This window comes from Misgurnus anguillicaudatus, chromosome 18 (genome assembly GCF_027580225.2).
Source record: "Misgurnus anguillicaudatus chromosome 18, ASM2758022v2, whole genome shotgun sequence".
NCBI lineage: Eukaryota > Metazoa > Chordata > Actinopteri > Cypriniformes > Cobitidae > Misgurnus > Misgurnus anguillicaudatus.
Window position 1 is genome coordinate 33,673,425 of NC_073354.2, and position 19,023 is coordinate 33,692,447.

Here is a 19,023-nt window from a genome sequence, read left to right on the forward strand (position 1 = left end):
AACTTCTTGTCACGTAATGTTTCAACATGACGAATGTAATACGTCCAAATTCATACTATCCATATTCATACTATATACTGTAGAACGTACTGTATTAACTTGGATGCAGCCATCGATGGCGTTAAGAATACATTTTTCATCACATAATTTCTCTCACAAAACACAGAAGCATTGTTCTTCAAGGTTCTTCTCTAAAAATAGCTGCAGATGTGCTGCGCTATTGTTAACTCTTGAATTGTTTACAAGAGCGTCTTGTTGAATTATGGAAAGACGGCTGAGCATGATGCGTCTCACCAATATCTAGTCATTTCTGTTATTCTTTTACTACTGTTAGAGAAATACAAATAGATTGTCTGACCATTGCACATATAGGCACATACAGGTTTATATAATCCTAATGGAGAAGTGCAGTATAATATGATAATATGATTTCACACATCACACGGATTCAAGGGCCTCACTAAGATACTCGAGAAAAATTAACGTTGTCTAAAGATCAATGTACAGAGGATTAAAAAGCAACATTGTAGATAATGACGAGGTGTTTCAGTGCTTTGTGCCTGCAAGATGGTCTGGTAAAGCTGAAGCGTGTCATTTCTGCTTCACTAGCTGACAAATTGAACACATAATGATTGTTTTCAATCACTCTTACTTTCATTTCTATTGAGGACCTGTCACATGACAAGGTTGTAAGGCTAAACTATGAGGATGGAGGTTTTCATCACCTGCTGTGCTTACAGATGAATATGGCATGCTTTAAATAAATGCTCAAATATGTAACCAAAACTGTCCTTAAATGTTCTACTAGCGGAAATAAAATGGGTGGATTGAATTGTTGATCGGCATAATCATGATTCCTAAACTTGTACATAGGAAAGTAAAATAAAAGCATGGAAAGGAAAACATTTAAGAGTCATTTGCATCTAAATGGAAACAGGCCTGTGTGTAAACACCGGATATGTTTGTGAGCTGAAAAACATCCAATAAGCCTGCAGATATCTATATATCTATACTGTATATCTTGACATTTAATTCTTTTCTTGAAGTTGTGCTCAATCATCCGAACAGACCAGTATCCTTTTAAAGATGATCACTGAGCCATGAACATGATGTTTGTGAAATTCATTTCTTCTGGGTTCTGAGTTCTTTTGGATCACTTGAGCCTCTTGGCCTGTCTCATGTAAATTTAAAAAAAAAATGATGTCTGAAGAGTCATACGAGCATCTGACCGAGGAGTAATCACGGGGAAATTATACAGAATGCTGCTGATTGTAATTACAATCCACCAGTCAGGAGTTTAATTTTGAATACAATGGTTTATTGTGTTGCAATGTATCGTATAATTATGATTTAAATATCTCTGTCTATGTTTGGCTGAATGCAATAAATGGTTGCTGTTTCATTTTCACCTTTAAAATGCCAAAAGGTTGCATCATGATTGGACTGTAAAAATTGTTTCTGTGCCGTAACAGATTTAACAAAGATAAAACAAGTAAACTGTATTAGAAAAATTTAATTCTTGTTTTTTTAATCAAAATTTGAGTTAAAATAACATAAAAAGATGAATAATTTGAGTAATTCTAAATGAACACTTTATTGAGTAAATTTAGCTTCATTTTATCATGTATAATCCACTTAAATTTGTAAGAAGGAAATTAACTTAATAATTTTGTGGTGAAACTACATGAATGATTTTAGTAAACATAGCTTAACATAATAGCATATAGCTAGGCAGTAGACTCGTAGTTCCCAGCATGCTTTGCACGGGACTGCATTTGGACAGTGAAATTTAAATTTAAACACTATTTTATGTGTTTTTAACTAAAAAAAGACTTTTAAGTGTTTAATGTTCATTTATCTTCGACATTTAGAAGAGTTTTTGTTTCGTCTTTGATTTTTTGTAGTTACCATTGTTCAGAAGACTGGTGCTTCTGCATAGACTACTGAAATATGTCGCGCTTTACAGCTGCCCAAAACTAAACTGGGTGGGTGCGTTTATTGAATAAACAATTCGTGCCCTCATCTCACAGAAAGGGAAAGTCTAAATCAATGTTTATGGAAACAACAACAAACTATAAAAAAGTTACCTGTACCAAGAAAAGTAAATTAAATTGTGTAATATTAGAATGCGTTTGTATTAAGTAATATTACAGTGTTTATTATACTTAAAAAAGGCTACAAGTTGACTCAACTTAAAACATCAAATGCAGCCACTTGCCTCAATTTTTATAAGTTAGATTTAGGTATTACTTTATGCGTGTGTGCAAGAGTATGCTGGGTTCCTTCAGCTTATGGTTGTTTTGGTAAGAACCCAACAGTTGGTTCTGTGCAATATTAAACCAACTCAGTCTTAACCCAGTACAGTACAGAGTTTCGTCGGGGTATTGTGTGATTATTTCATATTTTTTTGTTTTTCCCAGCAAATTGAAACCATGTTGCTGCTGCACACAAAACTCGGAGCTGAGGAAAACCAGAGATGTCAAGTCAACACATAAAAATGCAAGAAAAAATATTGATTTTAAAAGACTGGAATAATCTAGGGTCAATATTAAAATATTTAGTCTAATCAGAAAACATTTATTATTATTATTATTATTATTATTATTATTATTATTATGCATTTTATAAAGCACAAATCAGGGTTTCAAATCTCTTATATTTAGAAGAAATCTCAGTGTTCATTTTTAAGTTAAATTAAAGATAGACAACGTATATATTGAATATATTGAAATATATATATATAAAACACACGTTTATATATGGCAATGTAACCGAGTTGTGTATGTTAAATTATGATCATTTTTGTTACAGTAGCTCTAAATTTACATCCACTCGTTCATTCATACATGTAAACGGTCATTAATTGCAGGTCTGATCCAGTCATTTCAACCCCTTTCTGATGGAGATGTGCTTTATGACACGCCCCCAAAACAGAGGGTCTTCATTCAGCTCCAGTAGCTGCTCGTGAAATTTATATCGAGTACAGTTGACTACAGCATAGTTCAGTTCTGTTGGTGAGGTGAGAGCATCTACAGTAATCGCGTTCGGAATCGGTGTCGGACTTCAAATGTTCTCCGCGTCATTTCGCGCCGCGTCTGTTTTCTGCAACTTTTCCTTTAGCGCATTAAAAAGAAATACAACACAAAAATATTATTTGTAAGAACACGCTTCGGTTTTCCTTATGGATATTTATTCCTCAAAAGTAGCACCTGCTGTGGATTATGGAGCGGGTGCGTTTCTCCTCGTCATTGGTAAGGTTGACTCTTTAACTTTACGCATTCTGGTGCGAGTCTGTGCGTTTCCAAACCAGATGAGATTTCTCTTTAATTATTATTTTGAATAGTTGACATTTTACCTCAATGACTCAAATGGGTTTTGTTTTTATGAAAACTAAGAAACAAACCACTAATTTGATTGTGAGAAGATACACAATCCGTGCGTTTTCTGGCAGTAATAATCTTTAACTGTTTAACTTCACGTGTGCATCTTCACGTGTGCACTGCACGCCCTCTGTGACCCGATTTATTTCGGTTAATTTTGATATTCAACATTTGTATTATATGAGTCATGTATGACATACCTGTGGATATGGGTAAGGATGCTATAAGTTGCCCAGCTTTATATCATCTGATCAGTATTTAGGTTTAGGAAAGAACTGTGGTAAGTTATATTTGGAAAAGGACAGAGTCATTTTCTGCAGAGAACTATCTAGAGGATTGAGACCTTTTCATTGTACGTCTCTTGTTGACTTTTCCAAGAACAAGATTTCCATACAGATCAATATAATATAAGCTTAAAGAATAAAGCTCACAATCTGAGCATCACCAGGCATTACGTCATAGATAATATATCCCAATAGATAGATATCATTTTATGGCTGTCAATCGATTACATTTAATCGTACATATGTACCTTAATTTAACACTTCGAGTTTTAAGTATACTCTAATCAACATGGGCAATGACAAATATGGATGCTTTAAATGTATGTATTAGTGAAAGATTTAGCAAAAACAAAATCACTGCATCCATACTTTAAAATCACTGGTAAAACTAATAGATTTGGCACACACAAAGTCAAGAACAATATCAATGTATGTTAAACTTTTTTCTTTTTTTATTGTTTGATTGACATTGAGACTTTAATGCAAGGATCTAATATAATCTTACACATCAGATATTTTCCCCCAACAGTTAATCGAACATTTTTTATGTGTGAATTCTTGCCAAAACAGATATTTTTAAAACATGCTTCAGATGTGTGTCAGTTAGCGCGAGGAAGATCAGTCTTGTTACTCTTAATAACTCTTTTAATATCAATCAGGTCTCGAACTTTATCTTTCTTAATAACTATTTTAACACGAAGCAAGCCCTGCACTTTATTTTCTAATTCCTGCATATTTTAAAACAGAAACTAAAATCTCATACGCACATGTGGATGGATACGCATCATTTTTATTAGTCCTCAGAAAACGTACAAATAAAGATCATTTTAGATGTTTAAATACTTTTTAAGGATGTGTTTCAATTTATACAACAACTATGTTGCTATGTTTACCTTTTGCAGCAATTACATCATCACTTCTCTCTGGCATAGGGTCAATATATTTCATCAGAACTCAAGTTCAAAGGCTTTACTTTGAATGTACAAGTGAAGTTTATTTTTAATCTCGCCCTAAATTTCCTTAATGGGGTTGAGGTCCGGACTTAAGGGGGCCAGTAGGGAAAAATACCTAAATCTTGGCCACCACTGTATCTACAAAGTCATCATTATGCTCTATAAACCATAGAATAGTGCCATCATAATAAGATTTAAATACTAAAGTATATACTGTAAACAGTATGTGGTCAGATCAACCATCGTTATAAAATGAGAATGTTTTGGAGGCAAACAGTTAATATCTTACAGACCTCTTTACGGTTCACGTCACAGGAGATTTCGCGGTTTGCACTGCGCATGTCGGGGTCAGAAAAGTCATTCTATCAAGTTGAGTTGCGTTATGTGCGGTTGAATCCAAAGACTATTGTCACCTACTTGTTGCGTCGTGGGCTGTGAAAATCGCACCAGCTCCGTAGTTAAGTTTTTCAGGATTCCTGCAGGAACTCATCCATTAAAAAAATAGGCGACATATGTGGTTGCAAGCAATTAAACGTGCAGGCTGGGACAATGCAAAGATCAAAGAGGCTTGTGTTTGTAGTGCTCACTTCATTTCAGGTAAGTCATCATTTATTAGCCCTGTTAGATTAAATTAGAAAGCCTGGATTGTATAATCAGTTTTTATTAGCCGCGCCATTTTTCTGACCCCATGCTGCGTGCACACCCAACCTAGGCTTTCAATGTTAACAAACATTGAAGGGGTCTATACAGTCCCTCCAGAAAAACGTGATTATGCAATTGTATGATTCAATGCATAATCAGCCAAAGTCCGCATATTTATGCAGGGGACGCATTTTTTTCAAAGATTGCGCACTTTCGCCGCATAAATTGCAGATTTCCGCGCGCAAAATATGCGGGCTTGCATGATTTCATAATCCCCGCATTTTCGTAGCAAAAAGTCACATATATCTTAGCAGAAAGTTGAAAAATGTTGCGTTTACTTCATACAAGCACAGCCATGTCCACTGTTGCCATGGGAACGTTATGAAGTGACGCAATTAGTTTTTGCAAGTTCACGCAGTTTTTGCAAGTTCACGCAGTTTTTGCAAGTTCACGCAATTTTTGCAAGTTCACGCACTTTTTGCAAGTTCACGAAGTGTTTGCAAGTTCAAGCATTTTTTGCACGTGCACGCACTTTTTGCAAGTTCACGCACTTTTTGCAAGTTCACGCAATTTTTGCAAGTTCACGCAGTTTTTGCAAGTTCACGCAGTTTTTGCAAGTTCACGCAGTTTTTGCAAGTTCACGCAATTTTTGCAAGTTCACGCAATTTTTGCAAGTTCACGCAATTTTTGCAAGTTCACGCAATTTTTGCAAGTTCAAGCATTTTTTGCAAGTTCACGCAATTTTTGCAAGTTCACGCAATTTTTGCAAGTTCACGCAGTTTTTGCAAGTTTCCGCAATTTTTGCAAGTTCACGCAATTTTTGCAAGTTCACGCAGTTTTTGCAACTTCACGCAGTTTTTGCAAGTTCACGCAGTTTTTGCAAGTTCACGCAGTTTTTGCAAGTTTACGCAGTTTTTGCAAGGTCACGCAGTTTTTGCAAGGTCACGCAGTTTTTGTTAGGTCACGCAGTTTTTGCAAGTTCACGCAATTTTTGCAAGTCCACGCAAGTTCACGCAATTTTTGCAAGTTCACGCAATTTTTGCAAGTTCAAGCAGTTTTTCCAAGTTCACGCAGTTTTTGCAAGTTCGCGCAGTTTTTGCAAGTTCACGCAATTTTTGCAAGTTCAAGCAGTTTTTGCAAGTTCACGCAATTTTTGCAAGTTCACGCAATTTTTGCAAGTTCACGCAATTTCATCGCATAAAATTGCTAAAATATCCCACATATTTCATCACATTTTTTAATAAAACGTGCCACAAGATCAAGGATTTTGCCCGCAACAATCACAAAAAAACTCTTTTTGAAAACATTTTTCTGTAAGGACTTCTTATAATAACATTTTATGATAATTTTTGTCACCACTGTATAAAAATACAATATTGAAAAGGGAATAACGTCTCGGTTACGTATGTAACCCTCGTTCCCTGAAGGAAGGGAACGGAGACGTCACGTCGTGACCGACGAATTGGGAACCGCTTCGCGGGTGACCTATCTACTTCGAGAACTATCAGAAACGCCAATGAACTTGGCATGCAGGTATTTGCATAATGCCGGCGCCGCCCCGCCAGGTGCGTATATAAGGCACAGGTGCATAATACCAAATCAGCTATATTATTGCTGAGAAGCCGAGCAACAGTGCCCGGCCTGGACAGCAATGGAACAGCAAACTGTGGCGACGGGACGTGACGTCTCCGTTCCCTTCCTTCAGGGAACGAGGGTTACATACGTAACCGAGACGTTCCCTTTCAGTCGGTCACTACGACGTCACGTCGTGACCGACGAATTGGGAATCCCTACCAAAACGCCACTGCAGCTGAACCCTTCCAGTGCCTGCAAAAGCCCTCCGCCCTCCACATAAGGGGCGGAACCTAAGGCGAAATGCAGAAGGCCGGTCACTACCTGTTCCTTAACCCACGATAGTGAAGCAGCGAACTGGGAGAAGCGTCTAAACTGAGCGGAGCTAGAACACTGCGGAAGCCATCCCCTAAGAAGGTTAAATGGATGACATAAAAATATATGAAACAACCGACAGGTTGCTCAATAAAGTCTCTGAACAATACATGGTATGTTGAGAGATGCAGAGCAGGCTCTGCTAAGGAAAAACGTGGAGGATTAGAACCCCACGGACTATACACACAAATGAACCCCACGTAGGGGACAAATGTGGACGCCTAGCCTACACAGGTTTACAGAGAATACATCAGTGATAGGTTGACAGCGGATGCTCCGCAACACCAGCTATCAGGGCGGTGGAGGAGAGGCAAAAACAGTTTTTTAGACGTTTTTGCCACGATGGCCTTCCATAATGGTGCAAATGTGCAGCACCAAAATAGAGGCTCCAAGCCGACACACGAGCCGACCCTCGGCATTCTTAACTAGTTAGTAGAAAGAACCCGAGTGGAAACCGGTTCGACACGAACACTATAGAATCTTGTGAACGTATTAGGTGTCGCCCAGCCTGCAGCTCTACAAATATCTGTTAGCGAGGAACCGCGAGCCAGTGCCCAAGATGATGCCACACTGCGAGTAGAGTGGGCACGTAAATTAAATGGACAAGGCACATTCTGCTTTTGATATGCAAGGGCTATAGTATCCACAATCCAATGGGACATCCTCTGCTTGGTGACAGCTTTTCCTTTCTGCTGACCACCGTAACAAACAAAGAGCTGATCTGAGGTCCTAAAACTTTGCGTCCTGTCTATATACACACGTAGTGCACGAACAGGACATAACAAAGCCATGGCTGGTTCTGCCTCCTCCAAAGGCAGTGCTTGGAGATTCACCACTTGATCTCTAAAAGGAGTGGTGGGAACTTTGGGCACAAAGCCGGGCCGGGGTCTCAGTGTTACGCTGGATGCAGCCGGCCCGAACTGAAGGCACGATTCATCGACCGAAAATGCATGAATATCCCCTATCCTCTTAACAGAAGCCAAAGCAAGGAGAGTTAAAGTTTTCATTGTAAGAAACTTAACACTCACACTATGCAGAGGCTCGAATGGGGCTTCCTGGAGTGATTTCAGCACCAAGGACAGGTCCCAAGGAGGAATAGAGGGGGGACGCGAAGGATTCAGTCTTCGAGCGCCTCTGAGAAATCTAATGACTAGGTCGTGCTGACCCACTGTTCTACCGTTTACGGGTGAATGGTGAGCTGATATCGCAGCGATATCGACTTTAATAGTGGATGGTGACAGCCTATTCTCCAAGCGACGCTGGAGATATAAAAGCACAACACTAATCGGGCATTCTCGTGGGTTTTCACTTCGGGAAGAACACCAGTCGACAAACAGGTTCCATTTAAGCGCGTAAGCCTGTCTCGTAGACGGCGCTCGCGCAGCAGCAATAGTGTTAGATACCTCTTGCGGTAAATCACTCATATCCTCCGTGCCCCGTCCAGAGACCACACATGGAGGTTCCACAGGTCGGGGCGCGGGTGCCATAATGTGCCCTCTTGTTGAGAAAGAAGGTCCTTCCTCAGGGGAATCTTCCACGGAGGGGCTGTCGCGAGGAGAGAGAGTTCTGGAAACCAACTCCTGGTTGTCCAATACGGTGCCACCAACAGCACGCTCTCCTCGTCCTCCCGGATTTTGCATAAGGTTTGCGCAATGAGGCTCACCGGAGGGAACGCGTATTTGCGCATGTTTCGCGGCCAGCTGTGTGCCAATGCATCCACGCCGAGCGAGTCGTCGGCTAGTGAATAGAACAGGCGACAATGGGTCGTCTCTGGGGAAGCAAACAGATCTATCTGCGCTTTGCCGAAACGTCTCCAAATTTGCTGAACCGCAATGGGGTGGAGTCGCCATTCGCCGGGACGCGCAGCCCGAGAGAGCGCATCCGCCTCTACATTGAGCGTGCCCGGGATGTAAATGGCACGAAGAGACCTCAAATTCTTCTGACTCCAAGTGAGGAGGTGACGGGCGAGATGCGACAGGTGACGCGAGCGTAAACCGCCTTGACGATTGATGTACGCCACGGTCGCAGTGTTGTCTGTACGAACTAATACATCTTTGCCCCGTAACTCGTTGCTGAAACGGACGAGCGCAAGATATACAGCCCACATTTCCCGGCAGTTTATGTGCCAATGCAGCTGGGGTGTCGTCCAGACCCCCGAAGCCGCAAGCCCATCGTACGTGGCCCCCCACCCCGTGTCTGACGCATCTGTGCATACTATCGCGTGCCTGGAGACCTGTCTCAGAGGCACACCGGCTCGGAGAAACGCACGGTCTGACCACGGAGTGAAAGTGCGACGACACGCAGGTGTAATGATAACACGGTGAATGCCGCGCAACCACGCTCTCCTCGGGACTCGATCGTGAAGCCAACGCTGAAGCGGTCGCATATGAAGCAGTCCGAGCGGAGTTACAGCTGCGGCTGCTGCCATATGCCCCAAAAGCTTCTGAAATTGTTTCAGCGGGACCGCGCTCTTGCTCTTGAATGTATTCAGGCAAGTCAGAATCGACTGAACACGCGCTTCTGTTAGACGAGCTGTCAAATCGATCGAGTCCAGTTCCATACCGAGAAAAGAGATTCTCTGCACGGGGCAAAGCTTGCTCTTTTCCCAGTTGACCCGAAGACCCAAACGAGCGAGGTGTTTTAAAGTTAAATCTCTGTGATCGCACAGCGTCTGACGTGTTTGAGCTATTATTAGCCAATCGTCCAGATACGCGAGAATGCGCACACCTCTCTCTCTCAGGGGTTTTAAAGCCCCCTCCACTACTTTGGTGAATACACGGGGCGACAGAGAGAGCCCGAATGGGAGGACTTTGTACTGGTATGCTCGCCCCTCGAACGCAAAGCGGAGAAACGGCCTGTGCCGGGGGAGAATTGATACATGAAAGTACGCGTCCTTCAGGTCGATAGATGCGAACCAATCGTTTGGACGAATGCATGGAAATATGCGTTTGGGCGTCAGCATTTTGAACGGCATTCTGTGAAGTGCACGATTCAGCAAACGCAGGTCCAGGATCGGTCGCAAGCCGCCGCTTTTCTTGGGTACAATAAAGTAAGGGCTGTAAAACCCCGACCTCATCTCGGCTGGAGGGACCGGCTGAATCGCGTCTTTCGCCAATAAGACAGCGATCTCCGCACGGAGGACGTGCGCATCGGCAGCTCTCACCGTAGTGAAACGAACGCCGGAGAATTTGGGGGGACGCCGGGCAAATTGGATCGCATAGCCGAGACGAATCGTGCGTAAAAGCCAACGCGACGGGCTGGGAAGCTGTTCCCACGCCCCCAGATACCGTGCGAGAGGGACTAAAGGCACGATCGGTGTACCCGCGGCGGGCGCAACGGAGGTGATCGCCGGTGTGTGCGTAACGGCCGCACCGACAGCAGTGTTGTGTGTGATAACACTCACCTGAGTCCGTTGCTGGGTGGTTGAGTAAGGGAGGCTCTGCTGAAGACACCTCACACCACTCGATGCACCCTCTGGCGAAGGAGGAGGGAGACGATGGGTTATGAGCCCGTAGCTGTCTCCTACCGGCTGAGAGCGCGGTGGGGTTATGAGCCCGTGCGTCGCTCTCGTTCTCCTCTGATGAGTCGGAGAACGAGGGGGGGTTATGAGCCCTCTCGTATCTCCGGAGCTCATCTGAAGACCTAGAGATGGAAGTGGAATTCGCTCTTTTTGTGGATTTGTGGGTGCCGACTGAAAAGTCGGCGGAACAGAAAAATGAAACAAAAGATTCCCCAACCGGCCCTCCTCCGTTGGGGGGAGTGGTGCCTTCACCATCTCCCGAAGAGCGATCCCCTCCATCTCTAGGTCGCCCGTCTCAGGGCCGCTTTGATCTTCTTTTACCACCCTTTGCAGCGGGCTGAGCCGGCGGGGCGGGCTGCTGACGACCGGTTCCTCGCTTCTTAGAAGAGCCCCGGGGAGGAACGGAGGCGGCCGCCGCAGGACGCCCTCGGCGAGGAGCAGGCTGAGGCGCCGACGTGGATGGGGCAGGCGCAGGACGCTTCCGACGTGGCATGATCTGGGCGATGGCCTCAGTCTGCTTCTTGGCCGCGGAGAATTGCTGGGCAAACTCCTCGACCGTCTCGCCGAACAGGCCGGTCTGGGAAACCGGAGCATTCAGGAGCCGGGTTTTATCAGCGTCCTTCATGTCCGCCAGACACAGCCAGAGATGGCGTTCCTGGACTACCAGGGTAGACATCGCACGCCCGACGGCGCGTGCGGTGACCTTGGTCGCACGAAGCGCCAGATCTGTAGCCGCACGTAGTTCAGAGAACTCCGCCGAGTCGTGACCTCCCGCGTGCAGATCCCTCAGAGCCTTAGCCTGATGAACCTGCAGCAATGCCATGGCATGCAGGGCAGAGGCTGCCTCCCCACAAGCCTTGTAAGCAGCACCGGACAGCGCCGAAGACTGCTTACAGGCCCGTGAGGGGAGAGTAGGCTGGTCCCGCCAGGAGGAAGCGACACCGGCCGGACACAACTGCATCGCGACCGGGCGCTCCACTGACGGGATACCAGTGTACCCCTTGGCATCTCCACCCTCGAGAGAGGTGAGAGGTGAAGGCTGATACGGCCGGTTCCGGGCGGAAAACGGGGTTTTCCACGACCGCGTCAGCTCTTCATGCACCTCGGGGAAGAAAGGCACCGGGGGCGAGGACTGAGAAGCCCTGGCACCCCCGAAGAACCAATCATCGAGGCGGGACGGTTCAGGTGGGGGAGGTTTAGTCCACTCCAAGCCGACCGCCTCCGCCGCCCGAGCGAGCATGGCTGCCATCTCAGGGTCGAACGCAGAAGCCGCAACCTGGCCCGAAGGCGGGAGCGGATCCGGATCGACGTCCGAGGCTGACAACCCCCCCTCCGACGTTACGGTGGATATCGCGTCAGGTGGAGGCTCGACAGAGCGCGAGGACACCGTAGAACACGGGCCGCTCGTCTCCATCGGGACCTCCGCTGGCAACGGATCAGGGCGCTGGGAGCTACTGGACGAACCAGCAGACCGACCCAGCACCGTTATACGGAGGTCATCCTTCGCCAATCTGGTAGCTGCGCCCTTAGCAGCACCAGACTGGGAAGGCGGGGGCCGTTGCCGGAGGAACGACACCCGTCTCCGCAAATCCGCTATAGTCATGCCCTCGCAGACGGGGCATGAACTATCACGCAACGCTGCCTCTGCGTGCTGGAGCCCCAGACACGAGAGACAACGCTTGTGGCCATCCTGGGGGGCGATAAACACACCGCATCCAGAAACGGAGCACGGACGGAAATCCATCTTTAAAAAGACGACCCCGACCGTGACACGAATGAGTGGCTGTCTTTAAAAAGACACAAAGCTCAAACGTGCTGCTCTTTTAGGGAAATCACTCTTTTGTGCGAGCTGGTGAAACACACAGGGGGAGGCAAACGCACTCACTCGAACTCAAGTCCTAAATTAAAGAGACAGAGAGAGAGAGAAAGGGTGGAAAAAACACTGCGAGCCTCCACTGAGGTGTCTTTGCCCAACCAACTTCAGCAAGCTGAGATATTTTTTCCCACACAGCACAGGATCTACGAAGATCAGTAACAGCTTCTCGAGAGCAGATGTCTGCCGGCTTCGAAGCAATAAAGCTGATTTGGTATTATGCACCTGTGCCTTATATACGCACCTGGCGGGGCGGCGCCGGCATTATGCAAATACCTGCATGCCAAGTTCATTGGCATTTCTGATAGTTCTCGAAGTAGATAGGTCACCCGCGAAGCGGTTCCCAATTCGTCGGTCACGACGTGACGTCGTAGTGACCGACTGAAAGGGAACTCTTTACTCTGGCTGTTGGTTCTCGTCGGGTTATGCTGAGAAATGCATGTGGCTACTGACTCAGTAGGTTTTTTTTCAAATGTGCAAGCATGTGATTCAGTCTTCTGTAATGTAAACATTTTGTAATTTATTACGCCTTAGTTTAAATAAGAAATATACATTTTTTTAACAAACATGCCTTGTACATGGATCATGAACTAAAAGAGAGAGAGTGGGAAAGAGAGACTGATATAAGAGATTTGAGATGTGGTTTATGGAAAAAAATTAACAAGAGTGTTCAGATATAAAATACTTAAAACTGTAACCCCTTGTCTTGTTTCGCTGATTGCGTCGATTTAAGTAAAATCATTTCTAAAGTCATGCGTCCTGTTTTTTGATTGTTTCATTCACAAACCTCATTACTTCTTTGTTTTTCCCTTTATCGTTCACATATAGCCGTTCTTTCCATCGTGGGGAATGTGATGGTTCTTGTGATGGCGTACAAAAGGTCACCACAGATGAAACCCCCAGAGATGTTGAGCGTGAATCTTGCTGTGACTGATCTGGGAGCAGCTATCAGCATGTATCCTCTAGCTGTTGCTTCAGCGTGGAACCACCATTGGATTGGAGGGGACGTCACCTGTATCTACTATGGCCTGATGGGATTTTTCTTTGGGGCCGCCAGCATGATGACACTGACCATTATGGCTGTCGTTCGCTTCGTCGTGTCTTTAACGCTCCAGTCGCCCAGTAAGTCTGCCCATTTCTAATGAATGGTTTGAGCTCAGGACTTTCAAGATAAAGTTAATCTGCTATTTCTTACCATATTCATACCGAATGATCTCATCAGCAGAGCTTAGAAAAATGACACTGAGTTCACACAATGATTCATTCAAACCTATTTGACTATTTACATTTATGCTTCTGGCAGATGCTTTTATCCAAAGCGCCTTGCTTACAGAATAAACCCTGTTTACTTGTGATGTTTGCTATCCACAGATGAAAAAATCAGCAAAAGAAAAGCGAGGATCTTGGTAGCAGGCACCTGGCTCTACGCTCTCCTGTGGGCTTTATTTCCTCTGATGGGCTGGGGCAAATACGGCCCTGAACCCTTCGGTCTGTCTTGCACATTGGCTTGGAGGGACATGAAAGAACACAGTCCGTCATTTGTCATCACCATCTTCCTCATGAACCTCGTCTCCCCCGCCATCATCATCATCTCGTGTTACTCCGCTATTGCAGTGAAACTGTACGTGACGTACAAATCTATGGAGAACACCAACCGTTTACCCAACATGATAAAGATGCAGCGACGGCTCATGGTGGTGAGTTGGGTTCATTTTGTATGAAATATACTGTATGACATTTATGTTCGCAAAATATAAGATGATCTGACACACGGGCACATTAATTCCAGGGAAGCACCACTAGTAGTGTGAATTGCAATTCCTGACAGGTGAACTATTCAAATCTGATTTATATACAGTGCCCTTGAGCTTCTGGTGTGCACTCGTCCAGGAAGCAAAGTAACCTTCATGTGCGTTTTAGCCAGATGATGACATCATTCGTTTACACCATGCAAAAGTAAATGCATGATGCCAACAGGATGGACTGGAGATGCAAATGAATTTTGGGCAATAGATGTCTCCTTAACAAAAAAAGTTTGGCGCTTTTGTTGTAAACATTTTCTAAAAGTGAATTACTCCCGAGTAAAGGTCTTCTCGGGTCCAAAAAAATTTACCCAACCCAAAATTACCAGAATCAATTTTTATCCAAACCGGACGTGAATAAAAAAAAGGTTTTCTTAGTATTGTTGTCTTGTTTTTTGTAAAAAATTCTTAAATTAAGATGCTTTTTATGAGCAAAACGACCCAAGAAAATAAGTCTAGTTTTTAGACCAAAAAATATCAAATATAAGTGATTTTGTGCATAAAACAAGCAAAAAAAATCTGCCAATGGGGTAAGCAAAAAAATCTTGAAAATTTTTCTTAAATATTAATTCAAGAAAAAATCAAGAAAAATGTGCTTACCCCATTGGCAGATTTTTTTTCTTGCTTGTTTTATGCACTAATTTAATTAAAGTTTATATTTTTGGTCTCAGGTTATTTTGCTCATCAAGAAAAAGCATCTTAATTTAAGAATTTACCAAAAACAAGACAAAAATACTAATAATTTTTTTCTTGAAAACAATTTTTGCAGTGTAAGAGAAAAATTCTTAAATTAAGATTGATGAGCAAAATGACCTAGGAAAATAAATCTAGTTTTTAGACAAAAAATATAAATTTTAAGCAAATTTGTGCTTAAAACAAGCAAAGAAATCTGCCAATGGAATAAAAAAATTGTGTTTATGAAAAAAGTAAACTTATTTCAATACATTTTTTCTTATTCCATTGGCAGATTTTTTGCTTGTTTTAGGCACTAATTTACTTAAAGTTTATATTTTTTTGTCTAAAAACTAGACAAATATTCTTAGGTTATTTTGTTAATCAAGAAAATACACCTTAATTTAAGAATTTTTAAATATTTTTACTGAAAACAAGACAAAAATACTAAGTAAGTAAAGTGCGACTGACCCAGTGCACTGCAAAAATTATTTTCAAGAATTTTTTTTGGTATTTTTGTCTTGTTTTCAGTTAAAATATCTAAAAATTCTTAAATTAAGATGCTTTTTCTTGATAAGCCAAACGACCCAAGAAAATAAGTCTAGTTTTTAGACCAAAAATAGTAAATTTAAGTGATTTTGTTGATAAGCTAATTTTTCTTGAATTTAGTTTTTAATCTAAATTCACTTATATTTGATATTTTTGGTCTAAAAACTAGACTTATTTTCTTGGGTCATTTTGCTCATCAAGAAAAATCATCTTAATTTAAGAATTTTTAGATATTTTTTCCTGAAAACAAGACAAAATACTAAGATTTTTTTCTTGAAAATCATTTTTTGCAGTGTGGCTTTTTTTACCCGATTGGACCTGAATGTAAACGGCACTGACGTGTGTGCAGTCTGCATCCCTGCATGCACCAATCAGACAGAAACCTGGTGGCCTCGCATCCAATTTGGCGAGCTGCTCCATTTAATTTAATTTGCTTTATGATGACACCAAGGTAACTCCCAAGGGTTTTTGTCCTTCTAGGAGTTTTTCCCAATTGGTTTTCTCCTAGGGGGTTTTTTCGTCCCAGGGAGAGTCAGCCAACTTTGGCTTAACTTGGCACTTTAATGTATACGTTACATAATTAATACGCTCGCTTGTACGGTTTAAAGGAATAGTCTACTCATTTTCAATATTAAAATATGTTATTACCTTAACTAAGAATTGTTGATACATCCCTCTATCATCTGTGTGCGTGCACGTAAGCGCTGGAGCGCGCTGCGACGCTTCGATAGCATTTAGCTTAGCCCCATTCATTCAATGGTACCATTTAGAGATAAAGTTATAAGTGACCAAACACATCAACGTTTTTCCTATTTAAGACGAGTAGTTATACGAGCAAGTTTGGTGGTACAAAATAAAACGTAGCGCTTTTCTAAGCGGATTTAAAAGAGGAACTATATTTTATGGCGTAATAGCACTTTTGGGAGTAATTCGACTCGCCTGAAAAGTCCGCTCCCCTTCTCCCTCTCATAATGGGAGAGGGAGGGTGTTACTGCGCCAAGTCCAAGTACTCCCAAAAGTGCTATTACGCCATAAAATATAGCTCCTCTTTTAAATCCGCTTAGAAAAGCGCTACGTTTTATTTTGTACCACCAAACTTGCTCGTATAACTACTCGTCTTAAATAGGAAAAACGTTGATGTGTTTGGTCACTTCTAACTTTATCTCTAAATGGTAACATTGAATGAATGAGGCTAAGCTAAATGCTATCGAAGCGTCGCAGCGCGCTCCAGAGCTTACGTGCACGCACACAGATGATAGAGGGATGTATCAACAATTCTTAGTTAAGGTAATAACATATTTTAATATTGAAAATGAGTAGACTATTCCTTTAACCTTAGCCGCTATATTCTACTTCTTATATTATCTATTGATTTTCTGTGTTCTCCTCTACATCTACTCATGTAAAGCTGCTTTGCAACAATTAACAATTGTGAAAAGCGCTATATAAATAAAATTGAATTAAAATGTGCATTCAAAATTGATTGACAGGTCTGGTATAAAGAAAATAACCTTCCGCTGTTTGCGCTTATCAAACAGATGAGGCGTTGGAGAAGGACTCGATGCATATCCGCAGATAGTTCGGGTCTTCTTGGGTCCATTTGGCCTATTCATTTTAAATTACCTGAGACCTGATGCTGCTTATATTATTTCTTTTAGACCCAAACTCACTTGTTTTCGAATCTAAGTGGACCCGTGAAGACCTCTACTTCTGACCACTTTCTGACACCACAAATAAAGATTTGAACACATTATTGTTTGTTTTCACAGATCGCCATATTGATCAGCGTCGGGTTTATCGGCTGCTGGGCGCCCTACGGTATCGTCAGCCTTTGGTCCATCTTCCGGACCAGTGATTCCATCCCTGTGGAGGTCACCATGCTACCCTGTCTGTTCGCCAAGACCTCCACTGTGTATAACCCTTTCATCTACTACATCTTCAGCAAGACCTTCAAACAAGAGGTCAACCAAATGGGGCGTCTGTGCGGTTTATCCAGCATGTGCTGCACCTCAACCTCCAGGAACATTCCAGAGAATACCATCTACCTGGTGTGTGAGGCAAACAATAGCAAACGTGGAGCGGATGAGCAAACGTTCGGAAAGATAAAAGAGACTGAGACGCAGATGATGTCGTATCAATAACGCTTCTGTGAATGTATCTGTACAGAACACGGTTGATTGGGTAATGGCAAATAGAAAAACACAGAAGTGGTTTGCGGAAAGCTCAGGAATGTTCCAGCCAAAGAACAGCTTTTTCTTTGAAGTAACAGTGTTGTTTGCCTTTGTTTATATCATCAGAACGTCTTTAATGTAGTCGGAAGCTATTACACGTTGTTTACACTTTATCTCAGTGTGCCACATGAAAACCACAGTGATTTATGTGCAAATTGCTCTCTAAGGACTTTGTGCAGGTTGTTTCTCATCATTGATGGGCACATTTGTACTGATTCACACACTAAAACCCATTATTCTCCTTTGAGGAGAAAACATGCTGTTTTTAAATGTATTCATTTGACAGATGCTTTCATCCAAAGCAACATACACTGCATGCCAGCTATATATTTAATCAGTATGTGCGTACCTGGTGAATCAAACTCACAATGCAATGCTCTACCAATTTAGCTACGCTTTTGAAAGAGAAACCGGTGACTTACTGTAAAAGTTGCTAACAATAGTGAAGTTATTTATGGTGGCCATATTTTTAGTTCTTACAGATCATAAAGATACCTTTAATGTTTTATTTTTACAGTGAGAGAAGTATTTATCTGACACAAAAATATGGGAATCCTAATGTGTATGAAATACAGCATACACTGTAAAAAATGCCTGTAGAAATTACAGTATTGTTTGCCAGTAATTTACTGTAGATTTACATTTATGTTATTTAGTGGCAACAGCCTGCTCAAAGTCAAATAAACATTAACAAGTCTTTGTCTTTACAGAATAAACTATTAAATAACAGTCTCATACAAAGCATTCTGGATAAAAAAATCTGAAGGAAAAAACAGAAAAAGGTTGATGAGGATTTCTGGTTCCCAGAATGCACTGCAAAAAATGCATGGCAAAAAATTATTTTCAAGAAAACATTTTCTTAGTATTTTTGTCTTGTTTTCAGTAAACATATGTAAAATTCTTAAATTAAGATGCTTTTTCTTAAAGGCGGAGTGCACAATGTTTGAAAAACGCTTTGGAAAAGGGAGTCGGGCCGATTACCAAAACACACTTGTAACCAATTGGCAGTAAGGGGGTGTGTATACTAATCGTCATCCTTGCCTGGGTTGCGTATGTGTGGGGCGGGTCTATCAAAAGAAGGTCCAGATTCTATTGGGGTAGGGGCGTGTTTGTTTATGTGATTTCAAATATCAACATTGGCTTTCAAACATTGTGCACTCCGCCTTTAAA

The 19,023-nt window shown here is 42.5% G+C and overlaps 1 protein-coding gene across 1 annotated transcript; it reads left to right on the forward strand.

Moving 5' to 3' along the window:
* The first annotated feature begins 2,970 nt into the window (after positions 1-2,970).
* opn8b (opsin 8, group member b) lies at positions 2,971-19,023 on the forward strand. The gene is made up of 4 exons (XM_055186889.2): positions 2,971-3,251; positions 13,428-13,721; positions 13,971-14,296; positions 17,392-19,023. Exons 1-4 carry the CDS (start codon positions 3,182-3,184, stop codon positions 17,761-17,763), a joined length of 1,062 nt encoding a protein of 353 aa, XP_055042864.2. The 5' UTR covers positions 2,971-3,181; the 3' UTR covers positions 17,764-19,023.

Coding starts and splice junctions, on each gene's coding strand:
- opn8b (XM_055186889.2), top strand. CDS start 3,182: ATGGATATTTATTCCTCAAAAGTAGCACCTGCTGTGGATTATGGAGCG. Junction 3,252..13,427: donor TGCGTTTCTCCTCGTCATTG/GTAAGGTTGACT, acceptor GTTCACATATAG/CCGTTCTTTCCATCGTGGGG. Junction 13,722..13,970: donor TTTAACGCTCCAGTCGCCCA/GTAAGTCTGCCC, acceptor TGCTATCCACAG/ATGAAAAAATCAGCAAAAGA.